We start from the raw sequence: 25551 nt of genomic DNA, 5'->3' as shown, positions 1-25551 counted from the left end.
CCCATTTCTACATACTCACCCACCATCCTCCTAGATTGTGCCACATATTTCTCATCACTAGATGTAATTCTACGGGCTCTAATCAGTTGACTTTTTGGAAGTCCCCTGATCAGAGATGGTGGGTGACAACTACTAGCCAGTAGTGAGTTGTTCCTATCTGTACTTTTGCGAAACAAATCTGTTTCAAAGTTACTCCCCTTGATCTCAATATCTACATCGAGGAAATGCAGTTTTGTAGTGTCGTATTCCAGGGTGAACTTAAGTGTATCATGGCAGAGGTTGAGACCATGAAAAAAATCAAGCAACAGCTGTTCGGGCCCTGTCCAGCAAAAAAACAGGTCATCAATATACCTGCAGAAGCCCCTGCTGTAAGTTTTAAAAAGATAATTCTCAAGCATAAATTTGGCCTCAAACTCTGCCATGTACACATTCGCCAAACTTTGCGCATACGGGGCCCCCATAGGAACTCCCTGTACCTGTAGAAAAAAATCCTGACCACATCTGAAATAGTTAGATTTCAAACAGAACTCCAAAAGGGTTATTGCAAACAACATTTGGTCTGTATTACCACCATCTCTCTCAAAAACATTTCTCACTGCTGCCACCCCCTCGTCATTTTCTAAGCTCATTCACTTTTGGATGCAAATACTGGATGGTCAGGTACATCAAATCTTTTGAGCATTGATTAAGGATGCCATACCATTTTTTCATAAATTCTGGGTCCTCCTTGCAGAATATCGGGGTAATAGTAATTCTCAGGCCTCTGGGGATGCGATCAACTTTGATGTATTCAACAAGCGTGGATATGTGCATAGAGAGATTTACTACATCCACCTGGCAGGCCTATCTTATCTGCCGTTAATTCACTTTTGGAGCCGCTGGGAGTGTTTATAGATACGGTACTGCAGCCTGAGGTCTGGTCCAATTCCAGATGTCTCAGGGATACCACACATTTTCTTTCATTTCTGGAACAATTGTGAGCGGACGATGTGACATTCTTGGTCAGTTTAGACGTAGTTAGTCTTTATACTAACATTCCCCATGACGAGGGGGTGGCAGCAGTGAGAAATGTTTTTGAGAGAGATGGTGGTAATACAGACCAAATGTTGTTTGCAATAACCCTTTTGGAATTCTGTTTGAAATCTAACTATTTCAGATGTGGTCAGGATTTTTTTCTACAGGTACAGGGAGTTCCTATGGGGGCCAAGTTTGGCGAATGTGTACATGGCAGAGTTTGAGGCCAAATTTATGCTTGAGAATGATCTTTTTAAAACTTACAGCAGGGGCTTCTGCAGGTATATTGATGACCTGTTTTTTTGCTGGTTAGGGCCCGAACAGCTGTTGCTTGATTTTTTTTCATGGTCTCAACCTCTGCCATGATACACTTAAGTTCACCCTGGAATACGACACTACAAAACTGCATTTCCTCGATGTAGATATTGAGATCAAGGGGAGTAACTTTGAAACAGATTTGTTTCGCAAAAGTACAGATAGGAACAACTCACTACTGGCTAGTAGTTGTCACCCACCATCTCTGATCAGGGGACTTCCAAAAAGTCAACTGATTAGAGCCCGTAGAATTACATCTAGTGATGAGAAATATGTGGCACAATCTAGGAGGATGGTGGGTGAGTATGTAGAAATGGGTTACCAACGTAAGGAAGTGGAAAGAATAGCAGCTGATGTAGCTAGCATGGATAGAAAGGAGCTGAGAAAGAGGAAAGAGAAAAAGATGATTACCAGGAGGGGGTACAATTCATATTAACGTATGATAATCATGCAACAGACATTAGACGATGTCTGTTGGGTGCCTGGGCAGTGGTGGAAACTGACCCATTTGCTCTCTAGGGTATTTTGTGCCCCCCCTAAAATGGTTTTCAGGAAAGGGAAAAGTGTCAGGGACCAGCTAGTGAGGGCTGACCTAAAGGATTCGAGGAACGCTGATGCTGCGTTTGTCCCTCGCCGCAGGGGCACTTTCCCATGTATGAATTGCCAGAACTGTTCCTCAATTATGCGTGGTGACTATGCCACGCATACCACTACGGGAACAAGAATGAACATTAAAGGAAATTTTTCGTGTACAACGTTAAATATTGTTTACTTGCTGAAGTTCCCCTGCAGCATGGGCTACGTGGGCCAGACTACTAGGGATGCTAGGAGGAGGATAAATGAGCATAGGAGTAGCATTAGGAATTACAAAAAGGAGGATAATGATAAATCCAAGGATAAATTTGAATCCCCTGTGGGTCGTCATTTTTTCGAATGTGGACATGCAGTAGGCGACCTAAGATGGTGTGTGCTGGAAAAGGTGTTCTCACAGGAGGGTGTGGACCCCCAAGCCTCCTTGTTGCGCAGGGAGAGTAGGTGGATTGATGACCTTGGCACTTTGGCGCCAAATGGCATGAACGAGGCATATAATCTAAAATGTTTCCTGTGATAATAATAATACAATGTGGCTTGTCTCTTTAAGTGTTGTGCCCGCCCCTTAGTGGGGTGTGTTTTAATTGTCTATATATGTGATTGTTGCACAAATACTTGGTAAGCACTTGATAAAGACCATCTGGTCGAAACGTTGTGCTCTAGCACTGTGGTTCTGCAAATAAAAATTGGCCAATTGGCCTAAAATCCAGGTCGAGACCCGGTCTTTCTTCATTTCTGCTACTGTCTCACAGCCGCAGTAGCATCAGAGGAATAATTGGACCGGCGGCGGGGAACAGAGGATCATTGGAGGATGGCATGGCACATGACTGCTGCAGGGGGCATCTTTTTAAGATCCTCAGAGCCCCTTTAACTCAAGTGATGTATGCGTGATTTGGTACAATAAGTTAACTTAACAAAAATGCATTTAAACCCCACAGGATGTCAAGTTTCCTTTGATGCTGGATATATATGAATTGTGCACACCAGAGTTACAGGAGAATATGGTTCCTTACCGAGAAAAATTTAAGGATGTGGATGATAAAGTATCCACACAAGTAGCAAAAGTAAGTAGCACTGTTCCCTGTGCTGAACGTATTCACTCTTCCCATGTCAGCAACATTCCGCTAATGAACATTCCCACAATACTCTCCAAATGCTTGGAAGAGTGTTAATTCACCGATCACTGTTCACTGTGGACCACATATGGCCTCAATTCACTAAGCAGTTTAAACTAGTCTACTGATGGTTTTAAGGCTCATACACACATCAGACTATAGTCTTTGGAAAATTAAAGATCACAAACCAATCTTACCACCCTTCATGTAGTATGAGAGCCATACTCTACACAGTCTTTTCTATGGAGCTGAACTCCCCATCAGCAGGGGTGCCTCTAGCCATTTTGTCACTCCAGGCGAGAAATCCTGTGGCGCCCCATTCCCCCCACCCCCAAAACCCCTAAAAATAATCATAATGCAGCAGTGTTTCACCAGAAAATCAGAAAATACACTTATTGCGGCATGGGTTCACCAGAAAATAGTTGTAATGCAGCAGAGCGTTTCACCATAAAATATACTTATTGCGGCATGTACTCGCACACACCACACACAGTATATACACACACCACACACACCACACACAGTATATACACACACGCACACACCACACACAGTATACACACACACACACACACACACACACGCGCACACACTATACATACACACACTATACACATGCGCACACTAACACCACACACACACACACACACACACACACACACACACACACACACACACACACACACACACACACAATTTATTATTTATTTATTGTATTTATAAAGTGCCAACATATTATGCAGCACTATACACACACAGTACACACTATATATATATACACACACACACACACACACACACACACACACACACCTATGCCCTCCCCTTCACCACCATCTCTACTAATCCCTGCTTTCGCTACCATATAGTGTGTCTGAGCCCTTATGCAGAGAAATAATGAGGAGAGAAAAGCTGAAAGAGAGGGAAGAAGATGTTTGCCCCACCAGGATTGCACTTTTATTTAGCTTTCCTGTATGACAAGAAGGCACAGCCAGCCAGCACTAGGGAAAGAGGAAAACAAAGGTGAATGAAGGAGGCTGGTGCACACCAAGAGTGCTTCTGAGCGCTTTTCAAATCAACAGTGATTTGAAAAGCGCTGGGCTATTGTTACCCTATGACGGTGTTCCCACAGCAGCGTTGGGATTTTTTCTAATTTTTTTGAACGATTCTCTCAAAAATCGCTTCACAAAGTCGCATTCGCAAACTGCTAGCGATTGCTATTGCTATTTTGTCGTGCAGTAGCCCAGAGAGAGGCGGAGTGGAGAAACTTAGAATAGCCTGAGATGGAGCAGAGAGCTTATCTGTATTGCAGTCCTACATTACACAGAGACTACTTACCTGTAATAGGATTCCTGTCCCTGGCGGTCTCTCACACAAGTCAGAAAGCAGCCCTCCTGGAGTGTAGGGACTGTCAACATTTTTCCACTTGTTTAACACCTTATCTGCACAGGCAGTCATTTTAACAATAACCAGAACAATTATTAATTGGCCTCAGGCTCCATATTATCTTGGTTCAAACAACAATTACTTTATTGCACAGCATAATTCAAATCACAAACAGGCTCCTGAATTGGAACCAATACACAGGTATCAGTTAAAAACTTATTTCTGCGCAGAAAGTCTCTACATTAAAACCACCAGAGCCTGCCCACATTACCCCTCAATAGATGCTAGGCTTGCGTGCATGGAGTCTGTCCTCGGACCGTTGTGCTCCATGCACCCAAGCCCAGACCACCCAACTGTCACACAACAGCACACCACCAAACACACAGCAGCTGCCTCTCCCTATTGGGGATAAGTCCGTTCAGGATGTAAAGCACAAAGCTGCAGCACAAATGGGTTAGCCAGTTTAAGCACAAAAAGGCAGGTTAGTTGACTTAGCAAGCCACATAGAGACAATGCTGCCCAGACATCATTCCTCCAGCGTTAATCATAGATCATTATACTTGCGTTAGTCCACAGGGTATAGCTTCTCCCAACTGAATGCCAGAGCGCTCTTTTCACCAGATGATCTGTGGCTGTTACTGTAGCGATCGTATTCTTTTGTATGGGAGCTCAGTCTCTTCTTAATGCTTCCCAGTATTTCGCCTCAGCGCCACCTCACACATGCCCCCTGTTTATGGGTTGCTGCACTCGGCTGCCATAGCCCTCTCATGCCCTTTGGTTAGCGCTTGCTATTACCGGCTGACTCTGTCAGTGTATGGTGGCGGGGGACGCTAGTGTAGCGTGGTGCGGGGTCAGGCTCCTCCCACCGACCAGTTTCGCGTCACATGACTCTTCATCAGGGCTGGGCTATTGTTACCCTATGACGGTGTTCCCACAGCAGCGTTGGGATTTTTTCTAATTTTTTGGAGCGATTCTTTCAAAAATCGCTTCACAAAGTCGCATTCGCAAACTGCTAGCGATTGCTATTGCTATTTTGTCGTGCAGTAGCCCAGAGAGAGGCGGAGTGGAGAAACTTAGAATAGCCTGAGATGGAGCAGAGAGCTTATCTGTATTGCAGTCCTACATTACACAGACTACTTACCTGTAATAGGATTCCTGTCCCTGGTGGTCTCTCACACAAGTCAGAAAGCAGCCCTCCTGGAGTGTAGGGACTGTCAACATTTTTCCACTTGTTTAACACCTTATCTGCACAGGCAGTCATTTTAACAATGGTGAGAGACCAGACAGATGTTTTCCCACAGACCCTCCAGGCAATCTCTGCATTATGTTGTGTATATTTACCAGCTTGCCTGCCCTCTAATTGCACTTTTATCTGCTAGCCTAGTGTTTGACATTGCCTTACAACAACAAACCTGAATACACCAGGCACTGGACCAGCCCTAAATCACTGAATGAAAGGAGACCTGGGGGGGCAGTCCATGCCTGGCTGCTACACTAAGTCTCTCTAAATCCAAGGAGTTACCAATAGCAGAGAGAGAGAGAGAGAAACTGACTTAATCAGTCAGGACTCAGAAGATGATGCTGTACTCCAATGGATCCCTGACTGAGTGAGCTGGAACTGAGTGAGCTGGGACAAGTGCCTTCTCTCACTGACTCATTCATTACTGTGGTTCTTTGAATCATTGAGCTGAAGGAACTGAATTAATCAGCTATGAGTGGAGTCAGGCGCAGCTTTTAGCTGCTGTTGTAATCTGACCCCTGAGTGAGCTGAGAGGCATTTCTTATCTCACTACTCAGTGCAACAGCGCTCTTCCCTCCTCCTGTCGCCCTAGGCAAAAATTTATAGCTGCCTAATGGCTGAGACGGCTGTGCCCCTCAGAAAAAAATCTTTGCAAGATGCTGCACACACAGATGGTGTACAGACACAAAAGATCAGTATCTGCAAAAGATCTGTTCCTGCCAAAGATCCGTTCCTGCAAATTGCATTCATAGTCTGAGATCTGCAGATCTGACATTCATCTGCAGATCAGACAATCCTCTGCAGATCTGAAAATCCATCCTGGTGGATCTGATCTGCAGATGAATGTCTGTTAAACAAGGTGTGTATGATGATCTGCAGATCTCATAGACTATGAATGCATTTTGCAGGAATGGATCTTTGGCAGGAAAACAGAGCTTTTGCAGATACTGATCTTTTGAATGTCTACAGCATCTTTGTGTGCAGCATCTTGCAAAGATTTCTGTCTGATGGGGAGTTCAGCTCCATAGAATAGACTGTGTAGGTTTGGCTCTCATACTACATGGAAGGGGGTAAAATTGGTCTGTGATCTTCCATTTTCAAAAGACTATGGTCTGATGTGTGTATGTGGCCTTAGTCTACTGATGATTTTGTGTAAATCAGTCACATGAAAAGGGAATTCACTAATAATTACCAAATCTTTTAGACCTGTTTTTAGACCTGGTCTAAAACATTCAGTAATTACACAATTTACAAAGGCAAACAAGAAGTAACCACGCCCACTTTTTCTGGCAGAGATTAGACCAGCTGATTTCTGTCTGTAAAGTAATTCTGTGAGGTATTTTAGATGTGAGGATGGAGCTTTTTGAATAAATTATGCAGGAGTTTAATTGTATCCAGAGGAGAGCTCATCAGGAGAAGGATGTCAGTCATAGCTACTCGTATCTTTATTCTGGATACACACGATACGTTTTTTTTCTGCTCGATTCTCCACTCGATCATTTCTTTTTTTTTTTTCCATTCACTTCTATGAGAAATTGAGCGGGAAAATGATCGAGCGTAATATCGGACATGACGGAATTTATCAATCGAATGCATCTATCCAGTGGAAAAGCAAAACTTGTGTACCCAGCATTACACCTCGCATGGTAATTAGACCTAATTACCGACTGTTTTAAACCAGGCCGTTAATTATTAGTGAATTCCCTTTTGATGCGACTGATTGCTGGTTTACACCAATCCATCAGTAGACTAAAACCATCAATCAGTAGACTAGTCTAAACTGCTTAGTGAACTGAGGCCATAGTCTAAAGCTAGGTACACATGGAGCGATGTTACTTATCAATCGAGCCGCTGATGCGGCTCGATTGATAAGATCCGACAGGTCCGATCTCGCCGCTGCTCGATTCCCCGCGAGCGGACAATAGCGGGGTATCGAGCAGAAGATAAACGGCGCCGGCGGGGACGAGCGGGTATCGAATCCGATGCACGAGCCGGGACGCGGCGGGTACGCACGGGGATGCGGGAGAGGCGATCCGGCGGCTAATCGAGCCGCCAGATCGCTCTATCTAGATTAGGCTTAAAGCTATTTACAGACTTAAGATGTTTGCCACCCACATGACCTTTTGAGGTAATTTCAGGTAGCAGTTTGTACAGACACACTGCTTGGCTCCTGGCAAGTTGAGCTTGTTATGCTCTCTATAGGGAAAGAGGCACTATGAACATTCAATATTGTATATAAAATATATAGAGCTTTTATTGTATATAAAATATCCCCGCTTTTCTAAAGGGGGATATATTAGGAAGGAAAAATGGGCAAGCCTATGTTGCTGTGGAACTTTGATAAGGGTGTGATTGGAAGACTGGATCAGGGTATCTCCAGAACTCCAGGTATTGTGGTGTGCTCCCAGTATACTGTGGTTAGTACTAGGGATGGTCAATGGGATACAAATTATTCAGTTGATGCAGGGATTATGCAAAAAAAAAAGTTATGCAAATGAATGCAGCTTGAAAATGTAGTTATCAAATTCTGCCAAGCTGGGGTACGTTATCACCTCTGTAGTTATCCTTGTATGAGGTAGGAGACTTGTGCTTACACACAGGCAAGTTCCATCCATCCTGCTGCTTCCTCTGTCAGGAACATTACAGCCAGCGTGCAGGAAGTTCCTGTCCTGTGTATGGCAGCCAGGGAAGTGAATTCCGTGTGACTGCTGTGTGTGTTTCTCTATCTACAATGTTTTTTGCTTAAAATTCTGTAAATTTAAAACAGAATGAACTCAAAATCCCCTATTTACAGTGCAGCATCTAAACACACTACCTGGACAGGTGGCTCTGGTCTCTTTATGTCTCATCGTCTCCCCGTCCTCGTTTTCTTCTGTGATCTCTATGATTGGCTCGCAGTGATAACTGTTCTATGAGGCTAGACTAAATTATACAAACCTGTTACGATATCTTGGATCAGTATGCGTAGCCAGTAACAAAAACACCTTCTGAGTAGCTGCAGTTGTTTAATAATGTCTGTGTTGTGCACATGCCATTACACTTAACTTATCACGTAAGCCAATGCTTGCTTAGTAATTTGAAGTAGTGATAATCTATAAGCGGTGTAATGTTATGACTATCCTACCAGTGAACCTCATGAGTTTAGTTGTCTGGTGTTGCTGCTCCTGTGGCCAGTGACTTGGCAACTTGCACTCTCTCAATGTGGCAAAGAAGCTATCCTCTGTCTCCTCTTGCCAGCAAACAAAATAGTTTTTTTGGAGTGGAGTTTAGTTTTAAAGTGGAGTTTTATACATGAAACTAATTGTTTTGCTTTTTCATGTCTTGTTTTTTAGACTAAGCAAGGGGCACAAAAAGAAGTTAAATATGAACCATTTGCATTTCCTGATGGTAAGATTAAAAAAAAAAAAGTGTTGTGATGAAATATTTGAGGTTACAAACAGATTTGGGGGATGGGGTGACAATTAGTGATGACTGTTACAAAGCTGTGGTCCAGCAGAAAAGGTGTCCAGTCATGACAGCTTTGTATCAGTTTTCTATGGCTGTGTTCATACATAAAAGGTGTACCGTTCCGATCCTGTCAGTTAAAACGGATAGAAAACTGATGCAACTAACAGGACTGAACCGGAAATGTAGAGATTCATGTGTGAACCAAGCCTTACTCAGGAAATTTTCAGTTAAAGCCAAGAATAATTGGTTAGTATGGATTTTTTTTTTCTACAAGGCTGTGTTCACATTGGGAGTTGCATTGCATTCCCTGGAAAAGCAGGAACAGAAGAGTCGCACTGCATATTGTATGACTCTTGCGTTGCATACAGTCAGTTAAAAGTAGGCTTCACTGAACATGCGTGTAATGCACTGCATGCAGTGTGTTGGGCTGCTGCACTCTGTTAGATTGCACCTCCTGGAGGCACTGTCAATGTCCCATAGGTTTTACATTGTAGTGCGATATTCCACATTAGTGTGTCTGTTACATCGCACCACTGTGAATGTAGCCTTACATTTTCACTAGGTGAAAATGTCGGTTCATATTAGCGTTCCAGCTCCGGCTTCCCGGGACCCGGAACGCTCCGTACACAGCGGATGGTGAATGGATATATTGTTAATCAATGTATCCATTCACACTCGTGCGCCGTCTGGATCCGATCCGGGAACGCAGCTCCGGGACGATCCGGCTTTTTTTCCAACATGCGCTATTTTTCTCATCACACTGGATGCTTCCAGCACCGGTCCTATGCCACTTGGGGGGCCCGGACTACACGCCGGTATCCCCCATGCTTGCGGTGCCTTTCTGGCAATGCAATGTATCTAGTTCCGGCTACTTTATTGTAGCCGGAACTGATACATTCCGGATCCACAACTGGTGGCAACTTGTGGCCACCGCAGAGACCCGGACGGTCTCTTTGCGGCACCCGGACCCCCGGACAATAAAGTAGCCAGAACTGATACATTCCGGATCCGCAACTGGTGGCAACTTGTGGCCACCGCAGAGACCCGTACGGTCTCTTTGCGGCACCCGGACCCCCGGACACTTGCGGACTCGAACTAAGACTTAAAATAGATTCAAAAAAACCTGTCAATTGTTCTTTCTGCAAATCTCTTGAAATGGAGCATGCATGCTAAAACGGGTGCCTTATGTTTGTCTTTTGAACGCTGCCTTCTCTTTCATTTTTTTGAAAGAAGTCCGTACATAGTCTTGCACTAGCTCTCATTTTGCTCCTAGAACCAAATACCCTGCAAACACTTATTGTTCATGAGCCCTGTGGAAATCAGCTGACTACAATATGCTCCTTTTCTGTTGCATTCCCCTCCACTCAAAAAAAATATGGTATGCTCCGGTACCTTGTTAGTGCACTGCATACCGGGGTCTCAACTGATCCTAAAAACAGCTTGTTTTTGGTTGTCTGTGCTGTACAAAGGCCTCATGACAGGCAGTGCAAATTGAGGTGTGACTTTATGGAGGTTGCTGAAAAAGACATCAGTACTTACAAGATGCTCTTAATCTGTTGTTGAGCTATTGTTCTGTCACTGACCTTTTTTTTTTTTTTTCTCCTTTTTATGATTATTATTATTATTATTATTATTATTATTAATGAATTGAAATTCAGATATTGAAATGTTTTCTTCTTTTGCTGATTTATAGATGTTGGTTCTAATAATTGTGGTTACTATGAGCTGCAGGCAGTTCTTACTCATCAGGGCAGATCAAGTTCATCTGGGCACTATGTTTCATGGGTTAAAAGAAAACCAGGTAAGGCCAATTCCTTAGTTACACATTACCTTTTAGGATACTTTAGCATGTGGTCGGTTTACTTGTCAATACTCACATCTATGTGAAACCCGCCAGACACTGGTCAGGTCTGTGCTTTGTAGCTGATACAGTTATGGCAGAAGGGGTCACTTTGTGGTGCCCCAGCTGAAATGATCTATAAATTATGGAAGCACGACTGTAGTGAACCTCCAAGGACAGCTGCCATTTCTGAATAGTGTAAATTGTAAGCAGTAACTTTGACATCCTGATTGTTTAAGAATTGTGTTTGGACTTCTCAGGCATTTGTGGCTGCTGCTTGTTTCTGGTTGGTTCCTGAATACGTAGAAAAAACAGAATCGGGAAGATGGCCCTGAGGTTTACCCTTTAAGAAATAATCTAGCAGTGGCATATGTTTATCCTGACCAATTTACCGCCCACTGTGCTAACCCCCCCCCCCCCCCCCCCCAACGACCAGGACATTTTTTGCAGTACCGGGCTGTGCAGGCTTTTCAGCCTTCTGCACATCCTGCACAGCCCAGCTAAGGAGCCCTAAGGGGACATGCCGCCGGATTGGTCCGATCGCTGCAGCCGTTTATTTTTTTTCCCCACAGCCTCTATGAGGCTCTCTCTTCCTCCCTCCTCCCCTCCGCCATCAGAATTGGAACAGGACGGCGATCCGTCCTGTTCCGCCTCTCATAGGCATTAGCCTATGAGAGGACGGTGCTCCACGGCCAATCGGAGGCCAGGGATCGCCGATCTCGTACAGCGCTGCCAGGGACTGCAGCGCTGTACAGTTGTAAACAAAGGGGATTTCTTTTCCCTTTTGTTTACAAACAGCCTGCTAGCAGGCTAATCACGGAACTCCGTTCCGTGAAGTGGCAGGGAACGATCGCGCATGCTCGTGGCTGTTCCCTGTGAAACTGCAGCCCCAGGACTTGACGCCAATTGGCGTTAGGCGTTTCTGGGGCTGCCGCCGCAGTCACGCCCGTTGGCGTGAGGCGGTCTTCAAGTAGTTAAAGGACACCCAAAGTGAAAATAAACTAATTAAATAAACAATTGTATCTATTCTCATGCTCCTAAAAAATGACTTAAGATATTCCAGTTTTATTTTATATTTAAATCCACTTTTTAACCACTTTACCCCCGCCCGTACGAATTTCTCCGTCCCTTTATTCCATCCTTTAACCCCCAGGGACGGAGAAATCCGTACTTTCCGCATTCCCGCCGCTGTCGCGCTCCCGCTCGTAAACACGCTGCCCGCCGCTAGTAAACACGCCGCCGCCCGCTCGCCCGAAGATCAATGAACGGGAAAATCCATTCCTGTTCGTTGATCTAAGCCCCGCAATGATCCGCTGCTCTCCGATGGGCAGCGCGATCATTGTGAAAAAAAACAAACGCTCACAGCCTCCTAGTACTGGACGCTCGCAGGTGGCAATAAACAAAAAGTTACTGTTGCCATCTTGTGGCCAAATAGTAAAACTACACCCTAAGCATTTTTTACATAGAAATAAATTAGTTTTACACTAAAAATTAACTCATTACCTCCCACACTCCCCATTTTTTTTTTTTTTTTGTAATTAAAAAATTTACAATAAAAAAAAAAAACCATAAATAGTTACCTTAGGGACTGAACTTTATAAAGTGACAGTGTTATACCCTCTTGACATAAATATTTAAAAACTATGGGCTTGTAATTAGGGATGGACGCAAAACTGAAAAAAATGCACCTTTATTTCCAAATAAAATATTGGCGCCAAACATTGTGATAGGGACATAATTTAAACGGTTTTATAACCGGGACAAAAGGGCAAATTTCATGGGTTTTAATTACAGTAGCATGCATTATTTAAAAACTATAATGGCCGAAAACTGAAAAATAATTAATTTTTTTCCCCCACATTTTTCCTATTTTCCCATTAAAACATATTTAGAATAAAATAATTCTTGGAATAATGTCCCACCTAAAGAAAGCCTAATTGGTGGCGGAAAAAACAAGATATAGTTCATTTCATTGCGATAAGTAATGATAAAGTTATAGACGAATGAATGGAAGGAGCGCTGCAAGGTGAAAATTGCTCTGGTGCTCAGGGGGTAAAACCCCTCAGTGGTGAAGTGGTTAAGTTTGTTTTTTTTTGTTTTTGTTTTTTTCTGTTTTTGTTTTTTTCTGTTTTATCGTTTTTGCTCCATGACACATTAAAGTATGCCAGAGCTAAAATGTATTAACTATTGACCCTCTTTCTCTCTCCTGCTCTCAGAAGCCATTTTCTGCTAGGATAGTGTTTTTATAGCTGTCATTTATCAGGGTCACACTGTAGTCTGACTCAGACAGAAATGGACACTTACATACTTGATGTTTAACTGTATTAGGAAGATAAATAAAAAAAGGAACACAGCCTAGTTATTTGTGTGCTAGGCACTGTACATACCCATGTCTATCTCATCATGTCACCTCTGGCATTCTTTAAAATGTTCAGAATTCTGACCTGGTGTTGTCACTGCCACAACATATACTAGTAGCCTTTAATCTTGCTAAGGTTACATGATATGGACTGGTTGAGTTTAAACGACCACTATGGTGAAAAATGCAACATTTTAAATAGATGTATACAAATGCATATCCTGTGCATTTGTCCCAAAGTAAGATGCACTGTAAACGAATAATTTCCCATGTAGCTGTCAGTGTTTATTATTAATGATGCCTCCAAACCTCTTCATGACCAGTTTTGGACTACTACATCTCCTTTTGAAAGCACTTCCTGACGAGGATCCATACAAAGATCATGTCCAATCTGCCTGCTTGCTTGCGCACTATTTTGTCAGTTAGACTAAATTAAATACTTTTATTACAGGTAGTCCCCAACTTACAAACACCAAGTGGGGTGACAGTAGGGGGCACTGGAGACACAAAGGAGGTACAAGGGACAGGTGCCACAGCATTTTAAGAACTGAACAGCTTTAAGGTAGCCATACACTGGTCGATTTGCCATCAGATTCGACCAACAGATAGATCCCTCTCTGATTGAATCTGATCAGAGAGGGATCGTATGGCTGCCTTTACTGCAAACAGATTGTGAATCGATTTCAGCATGAAACCGATTGCAATCTGTGGAGCTGCCGACTGCCCGCCAGCTATACATTACCTGATCTTGCCGACTCCCCCAGTCTCCACTGTCTTCTTCTCCGCACTGGTCTCCGGTTCAGCTGGCTTGCTTCACTGAACTTCCTGTCCAGGGGAAGTTTAAACAGTAGAGGGCGCTCTACTGTTTAAACTTCCTGCCGGGACAGGAAGTTCAGTGAAGCTGGAGCCCGGAGCGGAGACCAGGGAGTCGCGCTGGCCGGAACAGGTAATGTATCTCCGCTGTATTGCGTCAGTCGTTGGGCATTCGAACGCCGCTATCGACGCACTCCCGACCCGCTGGCGATCGAGAAAAATCTTCCACACGGACAGATCGATGGGAACGATTGATTTCAGACGGAAATCGATCGCTCTGTCAGCGTTTGCACGACGATTTCACAGCAGATTCGATCAGTGATCGAATCTGCTGTATATCGATGGGAAAATCGTGGTGTATGGGCCCCGTTAGAAGGAACGTACAGTCCCTATCTTGCTCATTAACCTCTTGATGACTGCAGGGCTAAACCCCCCTAGTGACCAGGCCATTTTTAGTAAAATTGGCCACTGCAGCTTTAAGGCCAAGCTGCAGGGCCGCACAACACTGCACACAAGTGATTTCTCCCCACCAACAGAGCTCTCTGTTGGTGGGGTCTGATCGCTCCCCCATGTTTTTTTTTTTTTGTTATTTTGTTTTTTTTATAAAAATCCCTGTTTCTTTAAGACCATTCCCTCCCTCTCTCCCCACAGCCAGCCAATTACGGCGATCGGCTGTCATAGGCTTCTGCCTATGAGAGCCGATCGCTCTCTTGTCCCCCAGGGGGACAGCCTGCTGTCCCCAGTGCAGCGCTGCTGCTGATCGCAGCACTGCACAGTGTAAATAGACGGCGTAATCGCCGTCTAACAGTCTCCCGAGCGGCAACAGCCACTCGGAGACTGAAGAGGGGGCGGAGCTCCGCCCTCCAAGCACGAGATGTGCGCGCGATCTCATGCAAATTACAGCCCCAGGACTTTACGCCAATCGGCGTTAGGCGGTCCTGGGGCTGCTGCCACGCCCATCGGGGTGACGCGGTTGGAAAAAAGTTAACCGGGTACTACCTGCATATGTATTTTACAGTTTTCATCATGATTCATTCTCACATGTGAGCTCCAGCTTCCCTACTCTGTGCCTATTTTTCAGCTGGTGTTAGAATGGCTCCTCTGCACACTAGTTATACTGTATATGTTCACAGTTATATGGGTAACTGGTGCAGGATGGTGAGTGACAGGTGCTTTATCCCCAGGGGAACAGGCAACCTTCAACAGTGTTGCTGGCACAGCCCTCCTCCCCTAGCTTGCCTCTTTTCCAGGGTGGGCCTCTGCCTGTAGCTGGCTGGCCACACATCACTCACCCATGGCAGCTCCTGGCATATCTATCCTGAGATATCTTGTAGAATGAGTGTTACTACAAATAACCAGTTCTCTGTAGTCCATGCCTGTTATGTCTTACCTGTATCCTTGACATAAAGGCTGAGGTCCAAGCTATAATGAACATATTATATAGAAATGTCTTTAATCCTTTTGAAATGAAGAATTGCCTAACGTGCTTCAATCTCTCTATTAGATGAATGGATAAAATTTGATGATGACAAAGTGAGCATTGTGTCCCCGGAAGATATACTGAGGTTGTCAGGAGGCGGAGACTGGCACATAGCTTACGTTCTACTCTACGGACCGCGGCGAATCGAAGCTTCTGAGGAGACTGAACAAAAATAATGACATTCTGCCGTTTCTAGTCATTTTTTTTTCTTAGGTGTGAAATAAATGTTCCACGATTAGACTCTCCTGAGCCAGAACTTTTGCTTTAGAGGAGGATATGAATTGTATAGCGCAATTCACCATGACCTGCCGAGCTTGAGAACCCCCATCATTTCTATTGAGAAAAAATGTCTCTGGTTTAAGTATCCTTTTCTAACAAAGTCTTAATAGAATTTTAAAATTGGAATCTGGTAATGCCAAATGGCCAGCCACTGTGCAGTGGTGCTAAAACTATTTTTTTACTTGTCTGGAACAGAGGCCAAAAATATTTATTGCACACCTACATCTCATCCATTGTTACTATTGCATGGTTTATACCACAGTACTTACCGTCCTTGCCTTATCTGACAGTACTGCCAGGAAGGAGGAAGGATTAATGTTGCCTCATTGTAACAGTGCTGCTTCCCATGACTGACGACGTGGCCACACTCACATCTGTGTCCAGCCTTATCTGACATTCTGTTCCGGGGTGCCCCCGGCACCTCGGTGACTTCAGAATAAAATTGTGATCAATCCTGTCTCTGATTACCTCTTTCTTTGCACTGCAGGTAAGCTGTCAGCTTCTCTGCAAGGGAAGTCTGCCTGGCCATATCACTGATATTTAGGCTTCAAGACTTTGAGGGCCAGATTTATCAAAGCATTACCAACAGATTTTTTTAAACTGTTCTAACCAGCAGAGGAACTGTTCTGCATGATAAGAAACTTCTCAAATCCTATATAATAGCAGCAGTTTAGCGTGGATTTCTAAAGCGGCACTACAGTTAAGAAAAGTGCAAATCCATCCCTAAACTGCTGCAGATTAAGAAGTGCTTATAGCAGTTCTACAGACAGTGCAGTGGAGACTTTACATGATTTGTGAAGTGTTTCTCCCCCTTGCTGGAAAGTCCTGTGCTTAACCCTTCCAGTGCTGGGCATTAATGCAATACAGCAGATGTATTGGTTACCTCAGCAACAGCAATTTTCCTCACACACTGCACTGTTTGATTGACCTTCCTAACTACTCCTATTCCTAGCAGTTTAAGAAGGAATCTGCACTGTTTAGTGATTTCTTAGGATGTCTGAGACAGTTCTGCATGGATTTCTAAAAACCTACCAATATTTTAACTCGGACACTGTTGATAAATATCCCCTAGAGTCTCTTAACTGGAACGAGCAGAGTCGAAACATCTGATTTGCATACTTGATCTTGGTCAGTGGTAAAGGCTAAAAACTAAAACAAATGGCAATTTTTGTAAGTTTGCAATTGCAGCTTCCATATCCCTAGCACTTCATGGTAGTTCTGACCAACTGATAATTTCCTGGGAGACAGTTTCTACTGTAGTATGAAAACATGAAGGACCACTATTGGGAAAAAAATTACATTGAAGTGGTTAAAGGCACAAAACATTGTACTTTTTCTTGGACAGGTAGGGTATTTTCAGATTTCAGGATGTGAGTTGTATCTCCTAAAAATCCATTCTGCAGATATCAGGGAGTGAAACTTGTGTCCACATCTCCACAGATCCACATCTCTCCGTATGGCAAACTTTTTTGCCCCAGTCAATCTTTACCATCTGCTTCCTGAGTTGTTTCATTAATCAGTGTCAGTTTTTTACATCTCCACCTCTTCCTTAAAGGGGAACTGAAGATAGAGGTATATGGAGGCTGCCATATTTATTTCCTTTTAAGCAATACTAGTTGCCTGGCAGCCCTGCTGATCCTCTGCCTCTAATACTATAAGCCATAGCCCCTGAACAAGCATGCAGCAGATCAGGTGTTTCAGACTTTAAAGTCAGATCTGACAAGACTAGCTGCATGCTTGTTTCTGGTGTTATTCAGATACTACTGCAGAGAAATAGACCAGCAGGGCTGCCAGGCAACTGGTATTGATTAAAAGGAAATAAATATGGCAGCCTCAGTATACCTCTATCTTTAGTTCCCCTTTAATTCATTTTCTTTGCTATGAAATAGAATATCTGCAACATCAATCTCCTGTTTTCCTTGACAGGGCCAGCATTCCCGATAGATAATACCATACAAATTGTTGAGTTGATTTAGGGATTATGCAAATTGAAGCTTGAAAATGGACTAATCAAATCCTGCCAAGATGGAATATTCAGGCTGCTTAAATTTGCACAATCTTGGAACTATTTGCATCTCATTGACCATCCCTAGCCAGCAAGCCATGACCTAAGGGTATGTACACAATAGATTGAAGTAAACCTGAGATGGGGTGAATAAGATGACACCTTGGGCTTCTTTCAGGTCTCCCGGTGTCCTCCAGGTCCCATCCGTTGTGCTGCTGTTAGCCAAATTAAAGTCCAAGACCCAGCTAGGTCATGTGCTACTGCGTATGCCTCCTAAGTCACGCGCAGCCTTCTGCACATAACAGTTACAAGTCTTTACTAACTGCGCACGTGCAGAACACTAGTGGCAACTGGAGTTCAATCAAGGTGGTGTGCTGCGAGGACAGATGTGCAGTAGCCTGTGACTCTGTCAAATTAAATTCAGCAACTGGCTGAGTAGCATAATGGAGGAGACCCAGAGGGACCTGAAATACTTCAGGGTAGGGGGCTTAGAAAAAAACCCAAAAATAAAATCTCCCCCTTAGGTTTCCTTTAAAATGTGGCCAATGGAGACCACCTGTGCTGTGAACCTTGTCCAACAGGCTAGAAATGTGTCTATACAGCCTCAGCCTATAATCTGTGGCCTGAGTAATGTGCTCCAATCCCTGCTGAGCAACAGTAATCTTAAGTGTGTGCAAGGCTTTAGTGCAGTGGTTCTCTAACTTTTTGTGGTGAGGGTGCATTGATGGCTTTGACTTTTCAAGGCACCCCTGGGCAAAAACTAACAAAATGCTGTTGTGACCTATATTAGGCAGCACCTGCCCTCCAGTGATGCTCATTAGGCCACATGACCCCTTCAATAGTCACTGACCTATTAGGTAGCATCACCCCTCCAGGTTGTCACTGACCCACTCATTGTATATCAATGTACGGTTGCATTACCTGATGGCAATGCACAAAGAATGGAGAGGAGTGCCGAGGCACATGAGGCTGCCACCCAGTTTTAGAACCCCTGCTTTAGTGTCTTAATACCTCTGCCTATGAAAGTTTCAGTTAAGGGGGACCATACACCTAATGATTTTCCCGCCGATATACAGCCGTTTCGATCAGTCATCGAAACGGCTGTGAAATCGCTGCGCACACCGCTGACAGAATGATCGATTTCCGTCTGAAATCGATTGTTCCCGTCAACCCATCCGTGCGGAAGATTGTTCTCGGTCACCGGCGGGTTGGGAGTGCGTCGTTCGAATGCCCGACACAATACAGCGGTAATACATTGCCTGCTCCAGCCGGCGCAAGTCCCCTGGTAGTCTTCTCCGCTTCGGGCTCCAGAGCTACACAGAACTTCCTGTCGTGGCAGGAAGTTTAAACAGTAGAGCGCTCTCTACTGTTTAAACTTCCCCTGGACAGCAGAGGGACTCACGCCGGCTGGAGCAGGTAATGTATGCGGGGGGTTGGGGGGGGGGGGGGCAGCACCACCAGATTTTGATCGGTTTCAGGCTGAAATCTATTCACAATCTGCAGTAAAGGTGGCCATAGGATCCCTCTCTGATCAGATTTGATCAGAGAGGGATCTATCTGTGGTCGAATCTGATGGCAAATCGACCAGTGTATGGCCACCTTTAAAAGTAAAACTAGATGAAGTGCTAATTTTGGTGTTAAAACTCCACATAATACACTATAAAATGCAACAAAAGGGTAGGGAAGAGAGCAGCTTGTCACTTGAGATGTAACCTCTTTAGCTCCAGAGGTTTATACCCCCTAGTGACCAGGCCAATTTTTACAGTTCGGCACTTCACAACTTTAACAGTTTATTGCTCAGTCATACAACTTAGCACACAAATTAATTTTACCTCCTTTTCTTCTCACAAATAAAGCGCTTTTAGTGGTATTTGATTGCTGCTATGTGTAGTTTTTTTTTTTTTTTATATTAACCAACAAGGCCAAAATTGTGTTCTAAAAACATTTAGATTAGCTTCCCCCTAAATTGGCCCTAGACTACAATGCATGCACTACACCAGGTTTCCCCAACCAGGGTTCCTTGAGGACTCTGCAGGGGTTTCTTGGCATTTTCCCCCATCGTGGGGGAAGTATAATAGAGCACACTATAATAGGTGGTTCTGTAATAAGAAGCACTAAATTGGGCCATCAGGAGACAGTATAATGAGTAGCAGTGTAATGGGGGTAGTGAAATAAACAGCCACACATACTTTTAAAAACCATGCCTCCTGCAAAATAAATGCAGGGGTTCCTCGAGATCAAAACATTGTTTGCAGGGGTTCCTTGAGATCCAAAAGTTATTTGCAGGGTTCCTCCAGGGTAGAAAGGCTGCACTACACTATACATACATAGGCATATGACTATGGTAGGGACCAGATTGTGAGCCCCACCGAAGGACAGTTAAGTGAAAGATTACACTCTGTGTGGAGCTGCGTAAGATGGCAACACTAAATATTTAAATACATAACCAAAAAAACCCCACCTGCCAGCACTGATTATTGGCTGATTGCTGGGGCTCGCTGTGTAAACGGACGGATGAGAGCTCCCTTTAACCTGCTGAGCGGTCTGGACGAGCTCAACTCGTCCAGTACCGCCGGAGCCTGCCGCTCAGGCCCTGCTGGGCCCATTTGGCTCAAATAAAAAGCAGCACACGCAGCCGGCACTTTACCAGCCGCGTGTGCTACCTGATCGCCGCTGCAGCGCGGCGATCTGCCGCATGCAGCGGCGAAAGAGGGTCCCCCCAGCCGCCTGAGCCCAGCGTAGCCGGAACAAAAAGTTCCGGCCAGCGCTAAGGGCTGGATCGGAGGCGGCTGACGTCGCCATGGCGACGAGGTAAGCGAAACACGGAAGGCTGCTCATTGCGGCCTTCCGTGTTACTTCTGGCCGCCGGAGGCGATCAGAAGAATGCATCCGGAGCGCCCTCTAGTGGGCTTTCATGCAGCCAACTTTCAGTTGGCTGCATGAAATAGTTTTTTTTTTTTTTATTAAAAAAAAAACCATCCCGCAGCCTCCCTGGCGATCTTAATATAACGCCAGGGAGGTTAAATCTCGTTCCTCGTGAGATGACGCATATATACGCCGTGGGGGAACGAGTGAGCCGCTGTCCCACAGTCATCCCATGGTCGGAAAGCAGCTTTTGTTTTTCTGCCTTTACAATGAGTGGAATTATCGAGGGCAGCAGTGGCTTAGTTTTAACCCTGGACTAGATCTTGAGACTATTCCAGGCACAGTGAAATTAAGGTTCAAGGATACCCGAAATGATATGATAGACACATGTATGTACAGTGCCTAGGGTCACACTCCAGTCACTTCCGGACTGGGTCAGCCACTTACATACCTGATATTTAACTTTCAGTCAGCAGAAAAAAAAAAAAGGAACACAGCATAGTTATGTGTTCTAGGCACTGTACATACCGATGTCTATCTCATCATGTAATATGTCACTTCAGGTATCCTTTAACCACTTTTCCCCCATGAAATGATCTGTGGTTTAATTAAAAGTAATCTCCTGAAGTAAATTATTCTTTAATTAGAATTCATTGGCTTCTATTCACCAAGCATTACAGCATTCAGTAATGCAGAAAACAGCTGATTTTTCCAAACATCTTGCTAAACACCAATTCACTGATGCTGTTACTGCACTAAAAGTAAAATTACTGACAAGTGAGGTAAATTATGGACTTGTGAGGTAAATACATAAAGAAATGTCAATTTTGAAAGATCAGAACATGTTGTAAAACAAGTGAGATGTTTGGCATTATAGAGACTGTACAAAAAAAAAAGTCCCCCTCGGGGTACTTGCCTCAGGAGGGGGAAGCCTCTGGATCTTATTGAGGCTTCCAACATCCTTCTCCGTCTCATTGTGGCCTCGCTGCAGCCCATGGAATGCATAGCCGACAATTTGTCAGCTGTGCAATATTTAAAGGGGAACTCAAGAGAGAGGTATATGGAGGCTGTCATGTTTATTTCCTTTTAAACAATACCAGTTGCCTGGCAGCCCTGCTGATCCTCTGCCTCTAATACTATTAGCCATAACCCCTGAACAAGCATGCAGCAGATCAGGTGTTTCAGTGGTTCAGACTTATAAGTCTGATCTGACAAGACTAGCTGAATGCTTGTTTCTGGTTTTAATCAGATACTACTGCAGAGAAATAGACCAGCAGGGCTGCCAGGCAACTGGTATTGATTAAAAGGAAATAAACATGACAGCCTCCATATACCTCTCTCTTCAGTTCCCCTTTAACTTACCCTGTTCCAGCGGAGGGCGCTGTTGCGGCACTCAGCACGGAAATAGCCGATCTCAGTTGGGATCGCTCTGCGGCGCAGAAGACTTGCGTCTGCGCAGTAAAGCGGACTTGCCTGGGATCGGCTATTTCCGAGCCGAAAGCTGCTACTTTGCCTATGCTGGAGCCGGGAAGGTAAATATTTACATGCCTGCCATTCGGGGAGCTCTATCGCTGCCACCATGGGACAGGGGAAACCTAGATAGGATCCAGAGGCTTCCCCCTCCCAAAGCAAGTGCCCCCCCCCCGGGGCATTTTTTTTTATTAATACAGATGCTGATCTGTCCGTAACTAACAATTAGCATGCGGTGCAATGTTATATACAAGGAAGACAGCCAATAGGAAGAGCCTTCCCCTCCTGTTACTGACCCGATTTGATCCGATGCACTGTCAGGTGGGCACAGAGAATTACAGAGCACGAGACAGAAACTTTTCTGTATCCCATTAGATGAGCAGATCTGTTTACTGATACACAGAAGAGAGACCTCTAGCAGCATGCATGTACGCATAAAGCCTTGTACTTCACAAAACTGACACAGGATCAGCCTATGCAGACGCTTGTAGGAAGACACAGTTTCCTGCCAGACCTACACCACAGCTGGTGAGACATTACTGAGCAGGGCTTAGTGAATTGAAGCAACACTTTTTGGTAAACTACTGAACTTTACTGCATTGTGGAAATCTTATGTGGTATTTTACCAACCAAAGTTTTTTACCGCCCTTAGTGAATTGAAGCCATTGTCCCATGATTTAGTTAAAGAGAACCCGAGGTGTGTTTAAAGAATGTTATCTGCATACAGAGGCTGGATCTGCCTATACAGCCCAGCCTCTGTTGCTATCCCAAACCCCCCTAAGGTCCCCCTGCACTCTGCAATCCCTCATAAATCACAGCCATGCTCTGAGGCTGTGTTTACATCTGTAGTGTCAGTCTCAGCTGCTCCCCCGCCTCCTGCATAGCTCCGGTCCCTGCCCCCGTGCCTTCCCTCCAATCAGCAGGGAGGGAAGGGATGCAGGCGGGGACTGGAGTTCTGCAGGAGGCGGGGAGAGCAGCAGACTGACACTATAGAGATAAACACAGCCAGCTCTGACAAGCTGTTTGTCAGCAGCGTGGCTGTGATTTATGAGGGATTGCAGAGTGCAGGGGGACCTTAGAGGGGTTTGGGATAGCAACAGAGGCTGGGCTGTATAGGCAGATCCAGCCTCTGTATGCAGATAATAATCTTCAAACCCACCTCGGGTTCTCTTTAATATAGTTAACCACTTGAGGACCTAGGGCTTTCTACCCCTTAAGGACCGGCCACTTTTTTTCCATTCAGACCACTGCAGCTTTCACGGTTTATTGCTCGCTCATACAACCTACCACCTAAATGAATTTTGGCTCCTTTTCTTGTCACTAATAAAGCTTTCTTTTAGTGCTATTTGATTGCTCCTGCGATTTTTACTTTTTATTATATTCAGCAAAAAAGACATGAATTTTGGCAAAAAAATGATTTTTTTAACTTTCTGTGCTGACAGTTTTCAAATAAAGTAAAATTTCTGTATACATGCAGCGCGAAAAATGTGGACAAACATGTTTTTGATAAAAAAAAACCCATTCAGTGTATATTTATTGGTTTGGGTAAAAGTTATAGCGTTTACAAACTATGGTGCAAAAAGTGAATTTTCCCATTTTCAAGCATCTCTGACTTTTCTGACCCTCTGTCATGTTTCATGAGGGGCTAGAATTCCAGGATAGTATAAATACCCCCCAAATGACCCCATTTTGGAAAGAAGACATCCCAAAGTATTCACTGAGAGGCATAGTGAGTTCATAGAAGATATTATTTTTTGTCACAAGTAAGCGGAAAATGACACTTTGTGAAAAAAAAAAGTTTCCATTTCTTCTAACTTGCGACAAAAAAAAATGAAATCTGCCACGGACTCACCATGCTCCTCTCTGAATACCTTGAAGTGTCTACTTTCCAAAATGGGGTCATTTGTGGGGTGTGTTTACTGTCCTGACATTTTGGGGGGTGCTAAATTGTAAGCACCCCTGTAAAGCCTGAAGGTGCTCATTGGACTTTGGACCCCTTAGCGCAGTTAGGGTGCAAAAAAGTGCCACACATGTGGTATTGCCGTACTCAGGAGAAGTAGTATAATGTGTTTTGGGGTGTATTTTTACACATACCCATGCTGGGTGGGAGAAATATCTCTGTAAATGACAATTTGTTAATTTTTTTTTTACACACAATTGTCCATTTACAGAGATCTTTCTCCCACTCAGCATGGGTATGTGTAAAAATACACCACAAAACACATTATACTACTTCTCCTGAGTACGGCGATACCACATGTGTGGCACTTTTTTGCACCCTAACTGCGCTAAAGGGCCCAAAGTCCAATGAGTACCTTTAGAATTTCACAGGTCATTTTGAGAAATTTCGTTTCAAGACTACTCCTCACGGTTTAGGGCCCCTAAAATGCCAGGGCAGTATAGGAACCCCACAAATGACCCCATTTTAGAAAGAAGACACCCCAAGGTATTCCGTTAGGAGTATAGTGAGTTCATAGAAGATTTTATTTTTTTGTCAAAAGTTAGCGGAAATTGATTTTAATTGTGTTTTTTCACAAAGTGTCATTTTCCGCTAACTTTTGACAAAAAATAAAATCTTCTATGAACTCACCATACTCCTAACGGAATACCTTGGGGTGTCTTCTTTCTAAAATGGGGTCATTTGTGGGGTTCCTATACTGCCCTGGCATTTTAGGGGCCCTAAACCGTGAGGAGTAGTCTTGAAACGAAATTTCTCAAAATGACCTGTGAAATTCTAAAGGTACTCATTGGACTTTGGGCCCTTTAGCGCAGTTAAGGTGCAAAAAAGTGCCACACATGTGGTATCGCCGTACTCGGGAGAAGTAGTACAATGTGTTTTGGGGTGTATTTTTACACATACCCATGCTGGGTGGGAGAAATACCTCTGTAAATGGACAATTGTGTGTAAAAAAAATCAAAAGATTGTCATTTACAGAGGTATTTCTCCCACCCAGCATGGGTATGTGTAAAAATACACCCCAAAACACATTATACTACTTCTCCCGAGTACGGCGATACCACATGTGTGGCACTTTTTTGCACCCTAACTGCACTAAGGGGCCCAAAGTCCAATGAGTACCTTTAGGATTTCACAGGTCATTTTTGTTTCAAGACTACTCCTCACGGTTTAGGGCCCCTAAAATGCCAGGGCAGTATAGGAACCCCACTAATTACCCCATTTTAGAAAGAAGACACCCCAAGGTATTCCGTTAGGAGTATGGTGAGTTCATAGAAGTTTTTATTTTTTTGTCACAAGTTATCGGAAATTGATTTTAATAGTTTTTTTTCACAAAGTGTCATTTTCCGCTAACTTGTGACAAAAAATAAAATCT

The 25551-nt window shown here is 44.1% G+C and overlaps 1 protein-coding gene across 1 annotated transcript in view; it reads left to right on the top strand.

Moving 5' to 3' along the window:
* USP14 (ubiquitin specific peptidase 14) overlaps positions 1-16336 on the top strand; it is a 52102-nt gene extending 35766 nt beyond the window's left edge. Inside the window, exons 13-16 of the mRNA XM_068237236.1 lie at positions 2859-2984; positions 8994-9048; positions 10802-10909; positions 15625-16336. Of these exons, the coding sequence (XP_068093337.1) occupies positions 2859-2984; positions 8994-9048; positions 10802-10909; positions 15625-15776 (441 nt within the window). The 3' untranslated portion in view covers positions 15777-16336. The remainder of the gene's footprint in view (positions 1-2858; positions 2985-8993; positions 9049-10801; positions 10910-15624) is intronic.
* The last annotated feature ends 9215 nt before the right edge of the window (positions 16337-25551 follow it).

This window comes from Hyperolius riggenbachi, chromosome 5 (assembly GCF_040937935.1).
Source record: "Hyperolius riggenbachi isolate aHypRig1 chromosome 5, aHypRig1.pri, whole genome shotgun sequence".
In the NCBI taxonomy this organism is placed as follows: Eukaryota; Metazoa; Chordata; class Amphibia; order Anura; family Hyperoliidae; genus Hyperolius; species Hyperolius riggenbachi.
The sequence above is the reverse complement of the archived record's forward strand: the minus strand, read 5'-3'. Positions and strand labels throughout refer to the sequence as shown.